General features: G+C 39.3%; 1 protein-coding gene across 1 annotated transcript in view; it reads right to left on the bottom strand.

Moving 5' to 3' along the window:
- Wnk (Wnk kinase) overlaps nucleotides 1-25,554 on the bottom strand; it is an 834,378-nt gene that overhangs the window by 112,316 nt on the left and 696,508 nt on the right. Inside the window, exons 25-26 of the mRNA XM_068226022.1 lie at nucleotides 16,447-16,548; nucleotides 9,493-9,787 (exon numbers count right to left, since the gene is read on the bottom strand). Coding sequence (XP_068082123.1) covers nucleotides 9,493-9,787; nucleotides 16,447-16,548 — 397 coding nt within the window. The remainder of the gene's footprint in view (nucleotides 1-9,492; nucleotides 9,788-16,446; nucleotides 16,549-25,554) is intronic.

Here is a 25,554-nt window from a genome sequence, read left to right as displayed (position 1 = left end):
ACCAGTGCAAGCCTCTTATGTAGGACGGTGCACTAGGGGAAGACATTATTCCTGGTAGACATGGTAGCCAAAGATCTTAGAAGTCGACGCTAATTAGGAACGAATATTTAGAGGCCCCATGAAGGAGAAGAAGAAGGGGAAGAGGAATGCGAAAACAGGTTTGTACCATTAAGGGTGGTAAGGAATGGTAAAGACCCACCTTATTATAATAGAGAAATAAAGAGACTAAGAAGGAGGTGCAGACTGGAAAGAAATAGAGTTAGAAATGGCTGTGGAAGTAAGGAGAAATTGAAGGAACTTACTAGAAAATTGAATCTAGCAAAGAAGGCAGCTAAGGATAACATGATGGCAAGCATAATTGGCAGTCAGACGAATTTTAGTGAAAAATGGAAGGGTATGTATAGGTATTTTAAGGCAGAAACAGGTTCCAAGAAGGACATTCCAGGAATAATTAATGAACAAGGGGAGTGTGTATGTGATGATCTTCAAAAGGCAGAAGTATTCAGTCAGCAGTATGTAAAGATTGTTGGTTACAAGGATGATGTCGAGTTAGAGGAGGAGACTAAGGCCAAAGAAGTAATAAAATTTACGTATGATAACAATGACATTTACAGTAAGATACAAAAGTTGAAAACTAGAAAAGCGGCTGGAATTGATCAGATTTCTGGGGATATACTAAAGACAATGGGTTGGGATATAGTACCATATCTGAAGTACTTATTTGATTATTGTTTGGTCGGAGGAGCTATACCAGATGAATGGAGAGTTGCTATTGTAGCCCCGGTGTATAAAGGAAAGGGTGATAGACATAAAGCTGAAAATTACAGGTCAGTAAGTTTGACATGCGTTGTATGTAAGCTTTGGGAAGGCATTCTTTCTGATTATATTAGACATGTTTGTGAAATTAATAACTGGTTCGATAGAAGGCAATTCGGTTTTAGGAAGGGTTATTCCACTGAAGCTCAACTTGTAGGATTCCAGCAAGATATAGCAGATATCTTGGATTCTGGAGGTCAAATGGACTGTATCGCGATTGACCTGTCTAAAGCATTTGATAGGGTGGATCATGGGAGACTACTGGCAAAAATGAGTGCAATTGGACTAGACAAAAGAGTGACTGAATGGATTGCTATATTTCTAGAAAATAGATCTCAGAGAATTAGAGTAGGCAAAGCTTTATCTGACCCTGTAATAATTAAGAGGGGAATTCCTCAAGGCAGTATTACTGGACCTTTATGTTTTCTTATATATATAAATGATATGAGTAAAGGAGTGAAATCGGAGGTAAGGCTTTTTGCGGATGATGTTATCCTCTATAGAGTGATAAATAACTTACAAGATTGTGAGCAACTGCAACGTGACCTCGAAAATGTTGTGAGATGGACAGCAGGCAATGGTATGATGATAAACGGGGTTAAAAGTCAGGTTGTGAGTTTCACAAATAGGAAAAGTCCTCTGTTTTAATTACTGCGTTGATGGGGTGAAAGTTCCTTTTGGGGATCACTGTAAGTACTTACGTGTTAATATAAGGAAAGATCTCAATTGGGGTAATCACACTTACGAGGTTGTAAATAAAGCTTACAGATTTCTTCATGTGGTTATGAGATATTTAGGAGTTGTAGAAAAGATGTAAAGAAGAGGGTGCTTTAGTCTGTAGTAAGACTCCAATTAGGGTATGGTTCCCATGTATATCCACACCAGGATTACTTGATATAAAAACTGGAAAAGATCCAAAGGGAAGCAGCACAATTTGTTCTGAGGGATTTCCAATAAAAGAGTAGTGTTACAAAATGTTGCAAACTTTCGGCTGGAAAGACATAGGAGCAAGAAGACAAGCTGCTTGACTAAGAGGTATGTTCCGAGCTGTCAGTGGATATTATAAATTTTCCAGCTAACTCATTCTTGGTTGCCTGCATTTCGCCCTCGTGTGCTAAGCTAGGCTCGTCAGTTGGGTGGTGTGCTAAGTCCCAACTGACAAGCCTAGCTTAGCACACGAGGGCGAAACGCAGGCAACCAAGAATGAGTTAGCTGGAAAATTTATAATGTCCAATAACGGACCATTATATTGGTATTATAAATTTACTCATTCAGGACAAATATTTTAGGTTCCCTATGGGAATCAACATCTACATCATTAAGTGGTATGTTCCGAGCTGTCAGCGGAGAGATGGTGTGGAATGACATTAGTAGACGAATAAATTTGAATGGCGTTTATAAAAGTAGAAAAGATCACAATATGAAGATAAAGTTGGAATTCAAGAGGACAAACTGGGGCAAATATTCATTTATAGGAAGGGGAGTTAGGGATTGGAATAACTTACCAAGGGAGATGTTCAATAAATTTCCAATTTCTTTGAAATCATTTAGGAAAAGGCTAGGAAAGCAACAGATAGGGAATCTGCCACCTGGGCGACTGCCCTAAATGCAGATCAGTATTGATTGATTGATTGATTGATTGATTGATGTGTCTCCACTTGTGTAAATACCTACCTCTCACCTTTATATCTTTAGGTTAAAGAGCTTAAATGTTTTTAACATTTGCAATCGATGGAATTAAATTATGGTTTCTTCTGGGAATCTTATTTTTTATACAAAGGGTTTTTTTGTTTATGTTGCACTTGCCAACTCTATGATGCAAATCAGCAGATGTCCTAGCTAGCAGACTTCTTCTGTACCATAAGATGCACTTGGTCAACTAAAATGTCCAAATAATCCTTGGCCGTAATTTATTTTGAGAGTAAGAATAGGATCAGTCATACCATGAAATGGTGGCCCACACGTTACCAAACCACTTCTATGTTTAATGGTATAAAATAGGCAGTCTGATGCATCTGGGCATTCGCCATATATAAACCCTCTGTTGTTGGAAATGAGATGAAGGATGACTCATCAGATCATAATACTCTCACCCAATCATCTTTGTTCCATGCTGCTTGGTCTCAGCACCAGTTGCACTGTGCTAACACATTCCCGATGGTGATCAGAGGTTTGGAGACTGTCACCCATGTAATGCTATTCGTCTGTGGGGTGAGCCACAACAATTAAGTGGGAGTAATAGATTGTTGATGTTAATTTTTCTGTTTATGAATGTAGGACAGCATCGTACTTGCACACACACAGATAGCTAGCGGGTCCAACCAAAAAAATGCATTCAGACAAGTAAGAACGGACTAAGCGCAGTGAGGGGGGATGGAGGGAGAGGCAAACAGGCCAGATTCAGAGCCAGGTTAGAACAGCAAACAATTCAATAATTTACATTATATTGGATTTGGAAGAACGAAGAAGTTAACACACAAACAACAATTCAACATGTTTATAATAGTAATTACATACAACAAGAGAAATGACCAGTGTGATAAATAAACCTGTAGTTCAATGCCATAAAGAGACCACTATAAAACAAAAGTGGGGGACTTAACTTTCAAGAAAATGGCGCTAAGCACCAGACTAGAATAATTAAATCTAGTTACATCAACAATTTTACTGAATTTTAGGAAGGGAAGGAACTCATTAACATGAAGAAGCGAGGTAAACATGAAACCTAGAACTAATAATTACAAAATCTTTGATGACTGCATTTTAATCACATTCAGCGGCACTAGGGCCAGTTAATTCACAACCTCTATTCATCGACAATAAAATGTGCTGCAAGTTTAAGCATTTTCATGGCTCATTTCAGAATTCTTAGAAAATCACTACTAGTGACTAAGTTGAACAATTTGATCCGAAAATCAGAGTGCGTACAGCAGTGTCCAGATAAGCCAAAGAATACACGTTCAGCTTAACTTTCCTAACAAAAGAAGATCAACTCTCAAGTCTTTGAGAAGTCAGGAAGAACATCAGAACTCTCACACTAATCTCGAAGACATATGTCAACACTGCACTAGTGTCCCAAAGGATCAGAATTCATGGCTTGAGTTGTGAAAATCCCACAAAAGTTTGAAAAGTATGGACTAGCTGTATAGACATGACACATTACAAAGTTTCGTTGATCTTAACACATGTGTACATAAACAATATGAGGCCTTCCCTTTGTTGTAGCTTCAGTGTCCATTAATTAAGTCAAACTGAATGTACTTGAATGCTTTCCACGATGACTTGGCCTAAATTACCAGCTCATGGGTAAGCAGACAGATGGTGTAGGTTCCTATGCAGAGAGTACAAAGCAGTGTACAATTTTTCGATGAGAGAATCCCTCTTTTTATAGTGATATAGGATAATTATGTCCACCAATTACTACACACCGATGGTTCCAGATAACATGATGCCTGTGATGTCAAAGTCACCTGATGAGAGTTCTTCTGTACGAGGTGAGCAGATAGGCAGGAAGTTTGCATGGTCACAGTATAGTAAGAGCTTTTGTGTTGTGCAGGGCCGAGTGAGAACACATTGGTGGTGAGGCGAAGGTCCATTCCAGGCAAACCCAGTAACTGCTCATTACACATGGCTGCAACTGCTCAGTCTGTGCAGCTCATGTTGGGTGACTGTAGAAATGGGTTGTTCAAGAATATCATTCGTGTCACGTTAACTCTACAGTTCTTTGTGACAATCTGGGGATTGGTTTTCATCCACTACTACTCTTCACTGACGTCGTCTTGCCACAAGTTATGTATGCCGCCATCACCTTGAGCGATGTTGCTCTTGATACACCTAACAAACAGGCTGTCTTTGATGATGTACTTGTTCCAACGAAATGTGCTCCAACAATCCACCCTCGCTGAAAGTCTGAGAGGTCTCCCAGTCTGCCACACACACATCTGGCTGATTGCACACAGGAATACGTACTACAGACAAACATCCTTCACTGGAATACCAAACAGCAGTCACAGCGCACAAGTGTTCGGTGTTACCATCTCACAAAAATGTTGTGTTCCCAAACAAAGGTATTCCCATTACAGTGAAGCCATGGATTGTGAGGATAATTTGTTCTGTAAACATACTTATAATCCAAAACACTTGTAAATCACAGCAAAGTTTGCCATAAAGAATAACTGAAATGCACGATTCATTCCCCAATCCAAAAATATGTATTGATATAAAATGATCCACATGAGAAGCAACTCTTATACATCTTCTAGAACATGTGACCATTGCTTTGATATTCTCACGACTCCTTTTGCTGCTGCCAAGCCCTTTAGTTCTCTCTTCTTTAATATTGTGCAAATAGTTGATGTAGACTTTGTGTAAAATCTCATATCGAGCACACCCATGCCCTGTTCTTACTTATCAATGATTTCTTTCATAACTTTCACTGTAATCATCCTGTTATTCTTAATCCGTTCCTCTTGAACATTTTTTCTTCTTCATGGGGCCCACTGCTGTAGTAAAATTACTAAACAACAGTAACTACACTTTGGACACAAAGTAGAAAATGCTTTATGCACACATGTGATTGCAATGCTGTAATATAGAGTTCAGTATGTATGGATGTTGAATACATGAATGAGGCACACCGACTCACCGACTGAACTCGAGCATGGGAGAATAATACCCACGATCCAAAGGCATGAGGGAAAACAGAGGGGGAAAAGACTGACTCAGTTGAGGTTATGTGGCACTCAGCAGACAGATCAGTACTATTCAAAGTGCAAAATTTTGCTTGTTTTTTCAAGGTAGAATTCATTTAAAATTCTTACTCATCTTGTAAAACACTTTCACACCAAGCTGTTCACAACCCGAAGTTTTATTGGAAGAATGTATGTATGTATGTATGTATGTATGTATGTATGTATGTACGTACATACGCATGCAACAGACTGGAAAAATTATTATTTTTATTTAACATCCCTTCAATTATTACATGATTTTAAAGAGAGACTGGGGTGTTGCATTTCAACACACTCAAATGCCACAAACCTCAGCCAAGATTGAACCAACTAACTTGGGAACAGAATAGTAGTGACTAATCAACTGCACCAATGAGATCACCTGGGCCAGAACAGAATGCTACTGAGTCACGGCAGCCTTACTCATTCAATGAACTATACTACTTCATAATACAAAAAGTAACTAGTGTGCTGATTTGAAATGTCAGGTTCCAAAATAAGAAGGTGTCTAGCTGACATCTATTTACCGAAACACTCAGAACTGCATATTGAATATGATTCCAGTCAACAGGTAAACACAACTACACTTAAAACTACAATCTAGACATCTGAAAAACTTAACTAGTTTCAATGAATCATGTGAAACAGATGGTTAAATAAGCACACATTTTTTTTGTTACAGTAGAAGTCCGGTAGTCCGGCACGTTCGGGACCGGCCCGGTGCCGGATTATCGAAAATGCCGGACTATCGGGTGGTACTTCTTACTACGATATAGGTTAAGGCGTACACCAAAAACAGCTGTAACACGGCGGTTTGGAGTAAAATGTTGATCAGCAGAATTATTAGTTTAATAAATTTAGCTCAAAATTTAGGGCAGCACCAAATTTTCATTCAACACATTCAGTTTACATACATGTACTGTACAATATTTTAGTGGGACTTAAAAAAATCTTGAATATCTTTTTTAAAATATCGTTTTTGCTTGGCATAGAAGTTATTTCTGATGCTATGTAAATCAATAAGTTCGGTGGCATTATAATTAGTATTACACTCAGCAAAAGTGATGAATTTATTTAGGGACTCTGCGACTTCTGCCCAGCTGATTCTCTCCTTTTCTTCGGTTTGCTCATCTGAGTCACTCTCTTCAAGATTGTGTATAGGTTGAGGGTTTAATACACTTTGGATAATGTCCTCATCGGTTAGCTCCTGCTAACTAGCTTGAGCACTTGAGGTGGAGTGGTCGACATAGGACGGGCAAGGAGGTTCCTATTGTCAACACACAATCAGGTTCAACTTGCATCATCAGTATAACTCCACCTCCTAATCAAGAAAGCTATTTTAATGTCGCATCACCACAACACTGTTTTATGTACAATATGCACATAATTTTATTCGCACAGCCATTTACGGTGTTTTATAATTGACAATTTGTTGTTTTGAACAACAATTTTAACATATGATTTTAATTGGACTTCATACTTCATATCATGTTCACGCCGCACCATTTTAACATTGAAGATTGACAAGACGCCATCACGCCGCGTCACAGGATACAAAGACTTTTTATTTACTTATTTCAACGTGTCCTTGCCTTATTTTTAATGTTTTGTATTTGTATTTGTGACTGAAGATGTCCCATACGAGGACGAAACATGTTTCACGAGTGTAATGTAATGTAGTCTTTTTAATAAAGACAATTACAGTATTGTAAAGGTGGAATTATAAAATCCAAAGTTTCACAAGTTGATACTTTGACAATACAGGCTCTAATATGAAGTTTATAACGTGTAAAGTTCCTCTTCAGATACATTATCGAAAGGATTGTTGTTGGTTACACTTCTTACAACATCCAAAACTTCAGACACTGATTCGGCATGTTGTTCCTCCTCAACAGTCTGTGGTGTTGAATCAAATGTAGGATCCGCAGTTCTCCAAAGTTTTCCCCAGCACTATTGTAAAGTAACATTTTTTTTTTTTTTTACTTGAGCCCAGGGCAGTGCGACAGCATGGACGGCATCTTATACATTAAACTTTTTTTAAAATTCAAGTTACATCACACTCAGCTTTTATCAGGCTGCGAACGAAAGAACTCCTATAAAAACATTTAAAGTTCTGGATTACCCCTTGATCCATTGGCTGAATCAGTGACATAACATTAAGCGGCAAAAGTGTAGCAAATATATTTCCAAAAAACTAACTCGGCTACTGGTGGATGTGCTTTACAGTTGTCCAAAAGAAGGATGGCTTTGGTGTCTTCTGGTAGACCAAGGTTTTTGAAGCTTTCTTTGACTTGGCACAAAATGATGAAAGAACCAGTCTTTGAATAGGGTGGCGATCACCCACGCATTTGATTTAGCATTATAATGAACAGGCAGGTTCGTAACATTTTTAAATGCCCGAGGTTTTCTAGATTTACCAGTTACAAAAGGAGTTATTCAGCGGCTTCCAGATGCATTAGCACATTGCAAAACTGCCAATCTGTCTTTGTTTTTTTTAACCTTTTAGCCACCTTTTCACCTCTCACAGCTAGAGGAGATGTTGGTAAACACCGTCATAGTAGGCCTGTTTCATCAGCATTGTAAATCTGATCAGCTGTTAGATTATTAACTGCGATTATTTCTTCAAACTCGCCTTTGTATTTTTCTGCTGAATCTTGGTTTGCTGAAAGTGTAACTCCGGCTACATCAAGTCTTCGAATTCCATGCCGAAACTGAGCCAACCATCAGAAAAATTGCATTCACTTTTTGCAACACCTAAGTCTTGTCCAAATTTCTTTGCCTTTTCAATAACCACTGGTCTCGTTACCGGCTTTCCTTCGGAGCGTACTGCACTGAACCATTTGTACAATAAGGTATCTAATTGTTCCAGTTTTTTTTTAAATGTTTGTCTGGAAACCAATTTTTCAGTTGTTACCGATTGAGAAGCAAATTTCATTAGTTCATCTTTTTGTTTTTTATGTCGTAAATGCTTGACGAGCCAATATTAAATTCATTTAACAAAATATTTATGTTCTCACCTTTCTCCAGGCGTTCGATGATTTCCAGTTTCTGGTTGATGGTCAGAGTTACGTGGTTGCATTTCTCTCCTGATTTGGAACTTGAAGAAGGTTTTGGTTTTGAGAACGTTATCACTGCTTAAATACCAAGAAAACTTCCACAGGGCACTTTGATATGTACGTTCACTACACTACTGCACTACTGTAATATGGATCCTAGATCGCAAGAAAAATTACTGTAGCGAAAAGTGCTTGCAATGAAAACAGTGATCTGAACCTGTGTGTGGTGACAGCCAACAATGCCGATTGTGTCTAACAACAGCAGATGTGTAGTGGACACTTCCGAGTAGTTTCGAACTGCGCCGTGCGCTTTAACTGTCACAAACATTAAACAAAAAAAATATCCTGGAATGGTGCCGGACCATCGGCTGTTCCGGACTGTTGGATGCCGGACTAATGGAATTCTACTGTAATAAAAAAATTCAGATGAGTGAATTGTGTACAGGTATTAATTAAGCGAAAGTATATAGTGCTGTGCAGGCTGCGTGTATTCCTTTATGATCCTTAGGTCTCTCCAACTACAATCTTCCTCCAGCCCATTCTACAAGGTAATACCACACCTCACATAAGCAGGACAACTTTATCTTTTTTCATCTATTAAAATGCTGGATTTGTCAGTCTTAATAGAAACTGTATTTGGTGTGGTCAAATGGCCTACAACTGCAATTATATATCATAAAATGCTGATGAACTTTGGATATAATTAATGACACCTAGATGCCTATTCCACAAGATACACATTTTTGTTTCATTTTCTGTGAGCATAAGAGGTTTGTAAGTTAGAAGTCAGCAAAGTACAAACTCATACTTGAATGAAAGTAATTCTCCACTCACGGTAGCATGACTGTATAATAGACCAATATATTTAACTTACAAACCTATATACATACCTTTTGATGGTGAAGAAACTTGCAGATTGGTACAGCTGGAACCACCTTCCACTTGCAAGCTACCACCATGACTTTCCTTAGATACTTCAACTTTCTGTGCATTCTTTGAGTCAGGAGTAGATAAGTCATCTGGTGTAGTATTGACGCTGATATTCAGTGCGTTAGCCACAGGAATCAACGAAGGGTGAGTTAATGGTGATGGTGAGGTTGGAGAAGTTGCTACACGAGGTGGTGTTGATGTTTCACATACGGCAAACTCCTTCATTGTTGTAAGAAGTGACATTTGTGAAGTCACCTGTAACAGTTACAAATTCATATATGAAAGGAAAGTGGATATGTACCTAAAATGGAGTGGGGGGAAAAATTGCCAGTTATACTATAATGAGTGATGGATGAAAGACAGTTCTCCTTTCTACTCCACATTATACTGGGTTTAAAAATTATGCAATACTGCAACCAATTGAAATACAGACTTCAGGCTAATGAGAGAGTTCATACAATTTTGAAAGACAAATTGCTTGACTTCCGTGATTAATCAACTTTTAATTTTCTTCTCTACTAGCAATTTCTAAAATTCATGAACAAAACACTGCCTCCACAATCTTCATATGACTTTCTCTATTTCCTTATCTTTATTACACTTTATTACACTTTTCTTTCACAAACTGAATGAAAAAAATCAATATAAAGAATGTAGTAAAACTACTTTAAAAAAATATATTTTGCACGACTGATATAATAATTTTGTGTGGATATTTCTAGCCTGGTGCAGACCTTGTAAGGCCTGATGAGGGTGGGCAGCATCTGCCATGCATAGGAAACTGTGTGTTATTGTAATGAACGATAACGTTGTGTGTGGTGGGTGAGTTGCAGGGATGCTGGGGACAGTACAAACACCAAGTCCTTGACCCAGGGGATTAACCATTTAAGGTTAAAATCTCCAATCTGGCCAGGAATTGAACCTGGTGCCCTTTGAACCAAAGAGCACTATGCTGACCATTCAGCCTAGGAGCCGGACTGTGATTGATGTACAAGCATAATACAGTGCACTTAAAATGAGCTTTCTAGAAATAGTTCTGATCATCTCTCTTGAGAACGTTTGCATAAATGAGAATGTATGATGATGATGATGAAGAAGAAGAAGAAGAAGAAGAAGAAGAAGAAGAAGAAGAAGAAGAAGAAGAAGAAGAAGAAGAAATGATGATGATGATGACGATGATGATGATGATGATGATGATGATTGCTGTTCAAAGACAATTGGCCTAACTGATTAACAGAAGGCCCCTTTTTAGAGTTGGCAGTAAGCAAAGCCTGTGCTGTTCACTACTTTTTGTCACCTCTGCCTACACTAGCTTGTTAATGTGTATATCCTGCGGTATGTTCCTATCCCTTTACAAGTTTACTGACAGTCTATTTGTATACTTGATTGTAATTTCTTATTCTATAAATTTATTAATATATTTTAAGTGTAAGTTCATCAAAACAAGCAGAGGAGGAGGAATTCTCTAGCAGTTGAAGAGGAATAATCACTCTGATTCTACGAAGGGCGATCAAATATAAATGGGATTTGTGTTCTTGAACATCAACAGTTGGTAGGACTGGCCCCGTGCTTCTGCTATGCTTAGGCGGGACAGTTAGGAGTGGGGAGAGCATGCTGTTAGATATTTCACACCGTCTTGTCAGTTACACTCACGATGTCAGAGCAACAGGTGCACCCCTCCAATGTGCAGTGTATAATTAAAAAAATTTCTTGCTCATGAAGGAGTTAAAGCGGCAGAAATTTGCCAGAGATTGACTGCACAGTTTGGTGATCAAACATTCTCAAGGACGTGTGTATTTGCCTGGTATAAAAAGTTCAAGGAAGGACGAGAATGTGTGGAAAATCAGCAACACTATAGCCGTCCTCGGACCAGCATTACAGACAAAAACATTTGTGTGGTTAAAGACATTATTGACGACAATCGATGGGCAACAGTATAAGAAATTGCAGAACAAGTCTGAATCAGTTATGGGAGCTGTCAAGCAATCATCACGAGTGACCTACAGTTCCATGTTCCAGATGGGTCCCTCGCCTTTTGACTGAAAATCTGAAGTTGAGATGTTTGGAGGTCTGTCAGAGGCTTATAGCAAGGTTTGCAGAAGAAGGTGATGCATTTTTGAGTCAGAACATCACCTGCGACAAACATAGGTCCACCACTACACTCTCTAATCCAAACAAGCCAGTAAGGAAGGCGGAGGAAAGGTGAGGCAGCACCAGTGAAAGCCAAGACTCGACTGTCAGCTGGCAAGGTTCTTGCAACAGTTTTTTTTCAATCGGCGAGGCATTTTGTCCTGCAATTTACTTTTGTTTGGACCGTTTAAAAAAGCTCTGGGACGGCAACAATTTGAAGATGACGACAGTGTGGAAGACTTTGTGCGCAACTGGCTGGTGACACGACCCTGTTACTTTTACGATGAGGGCATAAAAAAGCTGCCCATACGCTGGGACAAATGCATTTCCAAAGTAGGAAACTATGTGGAAAAATTAATTGTAATTGCCTTGTGCTTTTCAATAAATGAATTTAAATAAAAAATAAAATCCCATTTATATTTGATCCGTCCTCATATCTAGGAGAATTCCAAAAAGCAAAATAAGGTCAACAAGTTTACATTTCTGTAATGGTCACCTAAGGCTGAATATTAACTTTGTATAGATATATTTACCTTGCTTTCATAACTTGTTCAGATGTCAGTTATATTCTGTATCACAATTACTGCAAGCTATTAATCTACCTTTCTAATATAGAATTTCCATCCTCTCTTTTGTTATTCCAGAGTATACAGTAACTACTGGGAGAGGCTCTGAAAAGTTATCACACTGGACATCGGGGGAAAAGATTGCCCGCAATCCATTGCTGGACTCACTAGTAAGCTGTAGCAGTATGGGAGGCATTGACTTTCATTATGGTAGGCCTAAATTATTAGTTAAGAGTTAATAATGAATGAAGTTGAAAGCTAATGTAGATTGAAAATGTAGCTATTGAAAATTATGTCCATTGTTCTCGATACTAATGTTGCATCGGTGTAAAAAATTCTGAAACAGTCGTATCCCTGCTTCTGAAATTTCATGTATCAGTCATCGCATTTCATTCTCTAGGGCTTCAAGAGTACATGGATTGTTCTTGCACACTTTCAGCTTTTAAAGTACCCCACAAATAAAAATCACAGATACTTAAATCAGGGGAACAAGAGGGCCAAAGTCCAAGAATAATGTTACTCGCTCACTGAACACCTGTTCTAGTGCATGCATTGACTGATGAGCTGTATGGGTAGTGGCATTATCCTGGTGGAAGTAGGCATACTACTTTTCTTCCTCAATCAACATTTCAAAAAATGTAGGAATGCAACACTACTAATGCTAATAATAATGTGTGCTCAACAAGAACTCCACTCATAAAATAAACATTCATCCCAATGTGCTTACCGCTAACCAGGCTCACTGTGCTGCCTGACCACTCATTCTATCTCTGTCACTAAGGAACAAAAGCAAGCATTTCCCCAGTCCACCTGTGTGGCAGCACTGAGAGGTGCCAGTAACTTTTCCCTGCCTCTCCTTGTATCATTTAAAATTTCCAAAAATATGGATTAAGCACTAGCCTCTCTCTAATCATGTTGAAAAGTAATACACATCTGGTCAGAGGCAAGTGTGATGTTCACTTCAATTATAAATTGAAAGATAAAAGCCAATACTGTATACTTTTCATTCAATTTAAGCCTATGCTATCCAGTCAACATCTGACTAGCACTTTTCTTGTTACTCAACTACTTTAACCTTATCATGACAGTGTTAAATTGTTGATCACATGGTGCAGGGCGACTGCTTACTGAAAATTGGTTGAAACATATCAAACAGTACTGGATTCGGTATAAACTTTTCCACACTACCCAACTCCACCCTACTCCCACATTACTTGCTGTTCTACCACTACCAAATGAAGTTATCAGACCTCCCGACAATAAATGTCACAAAATGTTCAGGGTGGACAAGCACACAAACAAAGCTACAGGTGTGAACTGCAATACCTTACGATCAAACCCAGCCCCTAGAACTCTTTCTGTAATGCGTGTACCCATTAACTGCCAAACATGATGTACCCGCGATATATGAATCTATATTGTGGCAGGTTATCAGGGTTCTTAAAAACTTAAATCACTACACAAAGAAGAAGCATGTTTTTATTGAACTACTATTTACAGATTACATGTTTACTCATGTTTGAATTTTCCACATGACACAGTTTTTACCCACGATCATGGCTGAACACACTGAACGCCCATGCACTGAACTCTTATGGCTTCCCACAGTGCAGTCTCTCTCCAGAAGAGTTCATAACTAGGAAGGTATTTAATGAAGGTGCATAAGTTTCATCTGGTAAAAAAAAATATGGGAAAACGGTTAGTCTTAGTACAAAATAAAGTCCAGCATGTATAAGTATTTGAATAATGTTTCCTACAACAAAAGAAAAGGCATACACATTCTTTGGAACTCAAATGGTTCTCCAGGAAATTACACTTTTACGTGCTAATGGAAGTGTTCCAGAGCGCCCACCCGCCGAGTACTGTTCAGCAGGGTGTTTGGCCGGTTCATGGTAGGTGCTGGTAAGTCAAAGACTGGACACAAGATTGTTCAGGTGTTGCAGTAGCTAGAAGCCAATTCATTATTATTATTATCAACACGTCCCAGGGGTAAACACTCTGGATAACAGGCTTCGATTTTACAACCGGCTGCTTTTCCCAATGCCAGCTCTACATGGCTATGTCAAGAAGTGACCTCTCTGTTCTTGTTCCGGATGGATTGACCACTGATGTAGAGTACAAGGAGACCTTTGGAAACTAATTCACAGGATTGTTAACTGAACCCATTTCATTACCAGCAACTTAAAAATGACAGCTTACATGTCCATGAGGGATACAAACAGAAATCAATGACAATGCTAACTATCAGCCCATCAGCGACAGGTACGTTCTTCTAGTTCACACCATGAAACAGTATATGCCTCACTGGTAGCCTGCACTGTGTATGGTGGTGGTGGTTCCAGTAAAGCAACAGAGAGAACTGGTGGTTAGACAGCAGCAGTAATCCAAAAGTAGCCTACACGGTACCACTTCAGAACATTTTCAACCCAATAGCTGAAGCACCATCATCATTATTTCCCCTTTTCCACCCTGCACTGAGTGGGGACAAGTAAGGTCCCTTTCCACAACTTCATATCCAACACTGCACTCCAGTCCAGGTTCATTGTCTTATACCATTCTTCATCAAGTTCATCCACCATAATCTCATAATTCTTCGTCCTCTCTTCCCTATTACCTGGCTTCCAATGCCTGTTTTAGCATCCATTATATATTCATCCTCTTGATACGTCCAAACCATTCAGTCTGTTTTGCTCCAATTTTGCATTTAAGTTGCACTTGTAGTTCTTTTCATGTCTTTGTTTCTTACTCTGCCTCCCATAAGGCGAACCCCTCGTCCACGTCGTGAAAGGTGGGTAACGGCATGAAGTAGGGGATTGCCTGTACGGGTGATGTACAGTGGGGACTGTGTGTGCCCCATAACCACTACGGTAGCTGTGAAGGCCCTACAGGAACCCTGAAAAGTGACAGCTAACAGGGCTCTGGTGAAGACCTCAACAGCATCAACGGCAGAGGAGTAGTCCTTTGGTACGGTGAAGCTGGCGGAGGAGGCAGCCCTTCTTGGGGATAAACAAAGAAGAAACCACTGGCTTGTGGTAAAGAGGGATCTTTAAAGGCTAAGGGAGATAACCCCTACAGAAAAATCCTGCGGTCTAGCGCAGACAGGAGGCAGCCCCTCCACTGGACTTAGGGTGCTGTAGGCTAATAACTCGCACACCTGAATTAAACTTATTACAGAAATCAGACGAAATTTATGCTGGCCGGATTCTATGGAGATGACTTATGCAATGAAATACAGGACACGAATCGGATTCTGGAATGTGAAAACCATTTATGAAACTGGCAGACTGAGAGAAGTAATGGCAGAAATGAAAAGGTATAAACTGGGGATACTTGGGTTGAGTTATCTCAAACAAGGACCTTTGGGAGGCCACAAGTCTAAGTACCATACAGGAACAGATAATGAGAAGAAAATGGAGATGGATTGGTCACAAGGGAGGTAAAAGCATTGGCGGCAGATAGAACAAGCTGGAGAAATTGCGTCGAGGCCCTATGTTCCACTTGGAATTAAAGGAAATAAGTCAAGTTTCTTACTCTATCCCTCCTTATCTTCTGTACCATACTCTTAAACAACTTCATTTCAGCTGCCTGTAATCTACTCTTATCTCTGCCCTTCACTATACAACTGAACACAGGATAATTTTCTAACTTCTACTGGAATGTGAATTATAAGAATAAAAGGGCTAACTAGTCTATTCAGCAACCTCACTGCTAACTGGCAAGCAAAACTGAACTTTACTGGGGCTAACAAGCTCGCTCTCTGAAGTTGCAATTTACCCCGTGAAGTTCGGAAATTTAAGGCCTTTTCCTGTTATTGCGCAACTTTCTCTGACCTGTCTCCTGTAACGAGAGCTCTTATTAATGCTGGAATCATATTCCACACACAAGGGATAAAAAAAAAAAAAAAAACATTTTTAGGACTAAGAAAAAATTTGATTGCACTAAGAGGCAATAGCGACAATTTGTGATGTGGTAAGAAATGTATTTTTATATAAATTTAACAGGGTGTGAATTGGGACTTTGAATTTAAAACGGGGTAATAAAGAAAATATCTTAATTAGGAACGTACAAATGGGGTTTCACTGTATATGAAACAAAACACAAGTCACTGAGCACTCACTGATTTTGAAGAGTCAACATTAATGTTCAACTTTCAATTCCTTAAGATGAAATTACAGTCAACAATTTTCTTGAATTCATTTAACATATATAAATACTTACTTGCTGGGGAGTGGGCACCTGGGAAGCGCCAGATGAAGGCGGAACTGCAGAAAAGTAGCTAAGAAGATCTCTTCGAGGACCAACATGGAGTTTTGCCAGTTCCTGAGAAAGGGTGCCAAAAATATCGAAGTAATTAACAATGAGAAAAAACCTTCATATACAGATTTTTCTTTTTTTTTTTTTCTTTTGCTAGTTGCTTTACGTCACACCGACACAGATAGGTCTTATGGCGACGATGGGATAGGAAAGGCCTAGGAGTTGGACGGAAGCAGCTGTGGCCTTAATTAAGGTACAGCCCCAGCATTTGCCTGGTGTGAAAATGGGAAACCATGGAAAACCATCTTCAGGGCTGCCGACAGTGGGATTCGAACCCACTATCTCCCGGATGCAAGCATATATGCAGATTTATAACAGATACTGGTGGTCTTAGAATTGTGGAAATGAAAATATAGTACATACATACATCATAATTATAGACCGTTATGCCTTTCAGCGTTCAGTCTGCAAGCGTCTGTGAATTTAATAAATGTTGCCACAATCCTCTATTTGCAACTAGTGCTGTGGCTTCATTTATATCTATACCTCTTATTTTTCTTTTTGCTAATGGCTTTACGTCGCACCAACACAGATAGGTCTTATGGCGACGATGCGATAGGAAAGGGCTAGGAGTGGAAGGAAGCAGCCATGGCCTTAAATAGGTACAGCTCCTGCATTTGCCTGGTGTGAAAATGGGAAACCATCTTCAGGGCTGCCGACAGTGGGATTCAAACCCACTATCTCCAGGATGCAAGCTCACAGCCGCGCGCCTCTAACCGCATGACCAACTCGCCTGGTCCTCTTATCTTTAAATCATTAGAAACTGAGTCTAACCATTGTCGTCTTGGTCTCCCTCTACTTCTTCTACCCTCCATAAGACAGTCCAATATTCTCCTACGTAACCTATCCTCCTCCATTCGCCTCACATGACCCCACCACCGAAGCCGGTTTATGCGTACAGCTTCAACCATCGAGTTCATTCCTAACTTAGCATTTATCTCCTCATTCTGAGAACCCTCCTGCCATTGTTCCCACTTGTTTGTACCAGCAATCACTCTCGCTACTTTAATAGCTGTTACATTTAACTTATGAATAAGATATTCTGAGTCCAACCAGCTTTCGTTCCCGTAAACCAAAGTTGGTCTGAAAACAGACCGATGTAAAGATAGTTTCGTTCGAGAGATGACCTCCTCCTTACAGAATACTGTTGATCGGAACTGCGAGCTCACTGGATTAGCTTTGCTGCACCTTGAATCAATCTCACTTATTATACTACCATCCTGGGAGAACACACATCCTAAATACTTGAAATTACCTACCTGTTCCAGCTTCGTATCACCAACCTGACATTCAGTTCTCTTGGATTTCTTACCTACTGATATCACTTTAGTCTTCGAAAGGCTAATTTTCATACCATACTCATTGCACGTATTTTCAAGTTCCCAGATATTAGACTGCAGGCTTTCGGCACAATCTGCCATTAAGACCAAATCGTCAGCGTAGGCCAGACTGCTTACTACATTTCCACCTGCCTGAATCCCTCCCTGCCACTTTATACCTTTCAGCAGATGAGCCATGTAAACTACGAACAACACAGGTAAAAGATTACAGCTTTGTCTAACCCCTGTAAGTACTCTGAACCAAGAACTCATTCTACCATCAATTCTCACTGCAGCCCAATTGTCAACATAAATGCCTTTGATTGATTTTAATAATTTACCCAGTATGGTGAACATCTTTTCCCTCAGTACCCTGTCATTTGCTTTCTCTAGATCTATGAAACATAAGCATACCTGTCTATTCCCCTTGTAGCATTTTTCAATTGCCTGGCCCATACTGAAAATCTGATCCTGACAGAACCTCTTGTGATCTGAAACCATACTGGTTTTCATCGAACTTCCTTTCAACTAATGATCGCATCTTCCCTTCCAAGAGGCCAGTGAATACTTTGCCTGGTATACTAATCAGTGAGATACCTCGATAGTTGTTGCAATCCTTCCTGTTCCCTTGCTTATAGATAGGTGCAATTACTGCTTTTGTCCAATCTGAAGGGACAATACAACATGCTTATTACTCTATGAAGCCATTCCATCCCTGCCTTCCCAATATATTAGTATATAATAAAATTTTACATAAAGGCATACCAATCAAAATTCAATGAGCAATTATCAATGATGAATTCCATTCATGAAATCTGCATAGCTGACTCCTAAGTCTTGTTAAAAGTAATGACAAAGTATTAAGCTGGGAAGCAAAAACAAGCTCACCAGAGACTGAGAAGAGAGGGATGTATAACAACTGGGATGGAAGATTGAGAGCAAATCTATTTGAAGACAGCAGAATGATGAATGTCCTTGTTCTTTCGTACTGTATTTTCATTTTTATCCCTGTCTCGCCTTTCTGATGCTCCCTCTTCTTACACCGATCTTTCACTGTGTTTAACCTAATTTGCGTTCCTTTTCATGTTGCTATCTTTCTGTATACCATTATACTTGATCTGTCAAGCGTTTGTTCCTTTCCATTTCTTATATTTGCCAATAAATGGGTGTACTCCTATTCTTGTACAACATGTTAAATAAATAAAAATTACTACGAATTGCTCTAAATTCTGCTTGTCACTTTTCAAACAAAACAGAGCTACACTAGTTCATAGGCAAAGTATGTGTTGGACAAATGTACACTAAATGAGCAAATGTCATGGGATAGCGGAGCACTGATGCGCAGGTGTGTTGTCTGCGCACCACACGCCCCCTGTGCCAGCGGCAGTTGTATAGGAGACCTTGTGAGCAGTGGCTGTGCATGTGACAGGTGTAACATGGAATGTCGTCGTGAACTGACACCATTCGAACGGGGTATGGTGGTCGGTGACCGACGGATGGGAAGTGCGATTTCGGAAGTGGTGCGGGAATTCGGCTTCACAGGATCAACCGTGTCCAGGGTGTATCGTGAATGGTTGAATGCGGATGACACCGTCCACAACAGATGAACGACCGGCCGTCCAGCCACCCTTGATGACTGTGACCGGCGACATCTGAGACGGATAGTCAATAGTGACAGACGGGCAACCGTGCAACAAATCACGGCTCAGTTCAACACAGGCCGTGCTAGACACGTCTCCCAGTGGACAATCCGTAGGAACATGGGTTCTATGGGGTATGGGAGCCGGCGCCGCACACGGTTGCCACTGTTAACCCAACGTCATCAGGCACAATGACTCGCATTTGTCGCCAGTCACCAGGGATGGACACTGGATCAATGGCGTAACGTGATATGGTCGGACGAATCACGATTTCAACTGCACCATGTCGATGGGCGATACTGTGTATGGTGCAGACAACATGAAGTGATGGATCCCACCTGCCTCGAAGGTGTGGTCCAGGGTGCTCGTGTCTCTGTTATGGTCTGGGGTGCATTTTCCTGGTATGGAATGGGCCCCCTAGTTGTTCTGGAAGAGACTTTGAACGGTACGCGGTATGTTGAGCTGCTCGGAGACCATCTCCGCCCATTTTTGACCTTCCAGCGCCTAGACGGTTCTGCGGTGTTTCAAGATGATAACGCGCCTCCACATCGCTCCCTTGCAAGCTGATAGACTATAACATCGCTCCCTTGTTGCCCGGGAATGGTTCCAGGAACATGCAGTGGTGGTCCAACAACTGCCATGGCCACCCAGGAGCCCCGATATGAATCCTATAGATCATATCTGGGATGTCCTGGAACGCAGGCTCCGTGCAATGGATCCTCCCCCCATGAACAGACCAGCATTGGCGGCAGCTCTGCAAACGATTTGGTGTCAGCTGCGTCCAGAGGACTACCAGGGACTTGTCGACTCACTTCCACGGCGTCTCACTGCAATTCGCAGGGCCAGAGGAGGCCCTACACGCTATTAGGTGACAATTCCATGACATTTGCTAAATCAGTGTACATTAAAGTGTAAGACAGTAAATGTTTTATTACAAAAGACAAGTATGCAAAGTTTGCAGAAGAGTTCACTGAAGTTTTTGGGCCAAGAGTGGTTTTTTTTTTTTTTTTTCCCCCAGCAACAACCAATATTGAACATTAAAAGGTAACATAGTACACCTCAACACACCCTGTAATCAATTTTTTTGCCTCAATTTGTATTCTATAACCTGCCATTAAATGTTAGGAGTACACAGTTTTTTAATTAGCAAAGCAAACAATATTGATACAGATCTTGGATGAAGTCCTTCTCCTAAATTTCCACATTTATACTATGAGTTTTTAATACTAGGGTTCTTATATTTTCTCTACTTATTTAGTGTACTGATATTAGTAAAATTAATAGAAGATTTAACTTTTGTCTTATGTTTTCAAAATATACTTTTTCATAAGCTTAATAACTAATTTACAAGATTGTCTCAAACGTAGAGTGTAACGGGGTTGAAGATGGAGTATAGGAAGTAAAGGACAGGACACAATACAATGACATTGTTGACATTTGTGTTCATAGTGTTTACTTTCTGGACGAAGTGAAAATAGCTTGAAATCCATTTTATTTTAAAGCATTTCAGATGAATAAAATTCATGAGTATTGGGGTTTATACTGTGATGATTCCAGATTGATCTTTTCACTCAAACTATGGTTTATTAGGAGGTCTTCAGGCTGTAGCACAGATGATTTCTTGTGAGATAAGATCAGTCCTGATTCTGTTGAAATTTATTTTTTTGGTTGATAGATATTGTCTTATGAGATTTATGAGTTCTCAAGGTTATATGTGATTTATGTTTTTGACCTTTCTGCTTATATTAGAGTGGTTTTCTTTTCATTTAGCTGAAACAAGTTAGACCCTCTTTGATTCTGCAGAGGGAGAGTCCAAATTGGTTTTTGGGGTTTAACATAGAAGACAGAACAGGTAGACTTGCTTTAATTTTTCTTGCTGAGTATACTAGAATTTTATTTATGAGAATATTGTTTTATATTTAAAAAATGGGAGGGGATGTACTGATGATTGTTTTTTAAAAGTTGACTTTACTGGCTTTCATGTTTATTTGGTTTCGTGGGACTTTAAAGTGATTTTGCTAAGGGCTTATTTGCCATTGTCATTACATTTCTTACTGTTTTTTCTTCTCTCTCTAGGATCCAGGGTTCTTATATTTTCTCTACTTATTTAGTGTAATGATATTAGTAAAATTAATAGAAGATTTAACTTTTGTCTTATGTTTTCAAAATATACTTTTTCATAAGCTTAATAACTAATTTACAAGATTGTCTCAAACGTAGAGTGTAACGGGGTTGAAGATGGAGTATAGGAAGTAAAGGACAGAGAGAATTTGACCGGTGATGATGTATGGGTCTTCCATTGGTTGTGCACTAATTCATGTTAGAAGTACAACAATGGACACTATCAACCAGAATAGAATTTGGTTGATAGGATGAAACTGGATCCCTCGGAATATATTATTAGCCGTTAATGAGAGAATAAGGAGAATGGCGACTGATACAACCAGGGAAATTACACCTTCTGGTTTATTAGTGATTGATTGTAAGATGGCATAGTCAAAAAGGAAATATTCTGTTTAAATGTCACAGGTGTAACAAGAGAATTTGCAGAGGTGCAATAGGGTTCTACTAAGGTTAATAATAATAAAATACATACTATGATGATAAATCTGAAGATGTCCCTAAAGGAGATGTAGGGGTGGAAAGGGATTTTATCTGAGTTGCTCTTTAAACCTAAGGGGTTATTTGATCCTGTTTGATGGAGAAATAAGAGGTGAATTATTACTATCACGGTTACAATAAATGGTAAGACGAAGTGAAAGGCAAAAAATAAGGTAAGTGTAGTGTTGTCAACAGCATATCCCCCCCACACCCATTGGACTAGGTTGACACCAAGGTAGGGAACAGCTGATAGAAGATGTTACTTGTCCCAAAGGCAGAACATATCTTATTAAGGCTGTTCCGATTACTAGGAACAGAATTACTACTCCAGTAGATCAAGTATGATCAAGTACAGGAACTGTAGTATATACCTCCTCCTACATGTAAATAAAGACAAATTAAGAAGAAGGAAGCCCCATTCCTGTGTATGGTTCGTAAGAGTCACCCATAATTTACGTCACGGCGGATGGGAGCTATACCAGAGAAGGCTAAAAATACATTTGCAGTATAGTGCATAGCTACAGAAAGACCAATTGTGATTTGAATTATTGAGCAAAATCCAAGACGTGACCCCAAGTTTCATCCGGTGGAAATGTTAGTAGGGGCAGATAGGTAAACTAGGGCTGCAATACTTAACAAGGGATGGGACACATGTATAGGTTTAGCCATAGATCTTTGGAAGTTATTTGTGATTTTTACGTTAACAATTAGGGTAAGGAGCAAGTAATTTACTAGTATTAAGATAATTAAGCCCTTGGGTTTACTGTAGAGTTTAATTAGGTGAGGGGTAGCTACTGTATTTAGGTGGTATAGATATTAGGTCTAGGTTTTTTGTAAGTAATTTTCAAAAATATGGATTTGTAATGGAAGTGTTGGTTAGAATGATGGTAACAGATAGGAGGAAAATTAAAAGGTCTTTGATAGAAGCATAAAATAGTTCATTAGAAGGTAAACTTTTGATGCAGATGAAAGGCACTAGTATTCCCCCTAGAAATACTAGAATTAAAATGTAGGAGAATCAGACTGATTGACTGACTGATTGATGCTTGTTGTTTAAAGGGGCCTAACATCTAGGTCATCAGCCCCTAATGGTACAAAATGAGACAAAATGAAATGACAAATTAAAAACCCCAAATCCTCCAATGACCACAATTCAAAACGTGAGGACGAAGAATGAATGGATGGATGGATATGAATTTAAAATGCTCAGTGGAACTGACCCACAGTGCCTTACATGCATAGAAGCTGGCATAAAACAATAGAATTACTGACCAAAGGACTGCTTCCATAGGACGATACTGAATCGATGATGCTTGTAGTTGAAAGGAGTCCAAAATTAAAGTCATCGGCCCGTCATAATGGTACTTAAAAACATATCAGGGTACTTAAAAACATATCAGATGTAAGGCTTTTCAGGCGTTTGCTCTATTAACCAGCGTTTCGTCTTAGGTCTGACACTAGACTCGTCAGAGTGGGATGTGTCAGACCCTACCCACTGACGCTGGGTGTATGCAGGTGAGCTTATCAGAAGCCTATATATGAGGCACAGTCTGATAACTGCATACGGGAGATAAATCTCCACAATGGAATTATTGCCCGTCTAGCAATTCCGAATGGAAAATTCTAAATTCCCATGGAGGGAATTAGATATTTTTCACCAATAGAGCATGTCAAAAACATATCAGATGTAAGGCTTTTGAGGCGTTTTCTAAGACGAAATGCTGGTTAATAGAGCAAACGCCTGAAAAGCCTTACATCTGATATGTTTTTGACATTCTCTATTGGTGAAAAATATTTAATTCCCTCCATGGGAATTTAGAATTTTCCATAATGGTACTTATCGCTAGAAAAGTAGAACCATCCTATTTGTCATGTTGTGATACTAATCAAGAGTAGCGTAGACTCATGGTATTCCACACATTTTGGTACTACTCACAGGTAATGAAATTCGCACATGTATTACAGACCTATTGTGTTTCGCACATTGCGGCACCATTGACAGGCAACGCAAACCTATGGTGTTTATCACCTAAGTGTACTAACCACAGGAACTCGTACTATCCCATGGTGTTCCTCATGATGATAAATTAATTCCATCCCCTGGTCTAAGGAGTTTGGACAGCCAAAGTAGGGGACTGCCTGTAGGGGTGAAGTACAGTGGGGACTTCGAGGGCCCTGTGACCGCTACGGTAGCTGTGAAGGCCCTTCAGGAACTCTGAAAAGTGGTGGCAAAAGGGGCTCTGGTTAAGACACAGCAGGTCGTTATGCTACAGAACGGGTAAAAAAAAAAGTAAATAAATAAATGCAATGTAAATATTAATCTTATACCAGTTATATAGTATCATTTGAAGTAATTCCACATACTGTATATCAGTTGACTATATTTGTAAGTAGTACAGGAGATATTATAAGTAGAATTTTGTAAACAATATAAATTTATTAAGGATGAGCTGTGTGTTTAACAGAAAACATTGTTGGCGTAAATTGTATAATATTGTATTATAGGAAAATTTTCTTCTCTTGTTAATTTAATATTTAGTGCTTGACAATAATGTATTTTAGTGTACTATTTGCCACCGAGGTAGACACCTCATTTGCAAATAAAGAGATTTTGATTTGATTTGATTTGATTTATATAGTGGGTACTAATCATAGGCAAGCCAGAACTATGGGTTCCGTCATCCCATGGTGTCGCTCATCTAGTGCTACTAATCACAAACCTATGTGGTACCTAACATAGTGGTACTACGCGCAAGGAAAAGCGACCCATGGTGTTCCCCGCATGGTGGTACTAATCACAAGGAGTTTCATGGTTCTAATATAATCATCCCTTGGTCACCCCTTTTAGTTGCCTCTTACAACAGGAAGGGGATACCGTGGGTGTATTCTTCATCTGCGTCCCCCACCCACAGGGGGTAGGTGAATCAGAAAGAGCATGATGATATTCCTACCGTCATTGAGACAACACAGGTTTGAACATTAATAATTAGTGTTATCACTAAGGGGTGAATAGCTTGGGCAAAGACAAGGCTACTGAGAAAGTTAAAAGTGAGAATTCTTAAGTTTATAATTCAGAGGGTAGTTTAGTGTAAAATATTAATTTTGGGGGTTAATGAGAACAGTATTCTTTCCTCTGAGTTTTAGAAGAGAGATCTTCATGTTGGTTTACATGACCAGTGTTTTGAATAAACTACTAAAACAATGATAATACATATAAGTTGGGTTATTTTGATCTTAGTATTTTTTGGAGGTGTGTGGGTATTTTGTTGTAAGAGCAAACACTTGTTGTCGATGTTGTTACGTTTGAAGTTTGTTGTGTTGAGTCTGTTTATTACTTTTTATATATTAATTTTTTTTAAATTATGAGTTGTATTTCAGCATGTTTTTTTGAAGTTTTCAGTTTGTGGAGGGTAGTTGGAGTTATATGTACTAGTTTCTATGCCCCCTCCCAT

This window comes from Anabrus simplex, chromosome 2 (genome assembly GCF_040414725.1).
Source record: "Anabrus simplex isolate iqAnaSimp1 chromosome 2, ASM4041472v1, whole genome shotgun sequence".
NCBI classification, from domain to species: Eukaryota; Metazoa; Arthropoda; class Insecta; order Orthoptera; family Tettigoniidae; genus Anabrus; species Anabrus simplex.
Note: the sequence above shows the minus strand (reverse complement) of the source record. Positions and strands in the feature narration are given on the sequence as shown.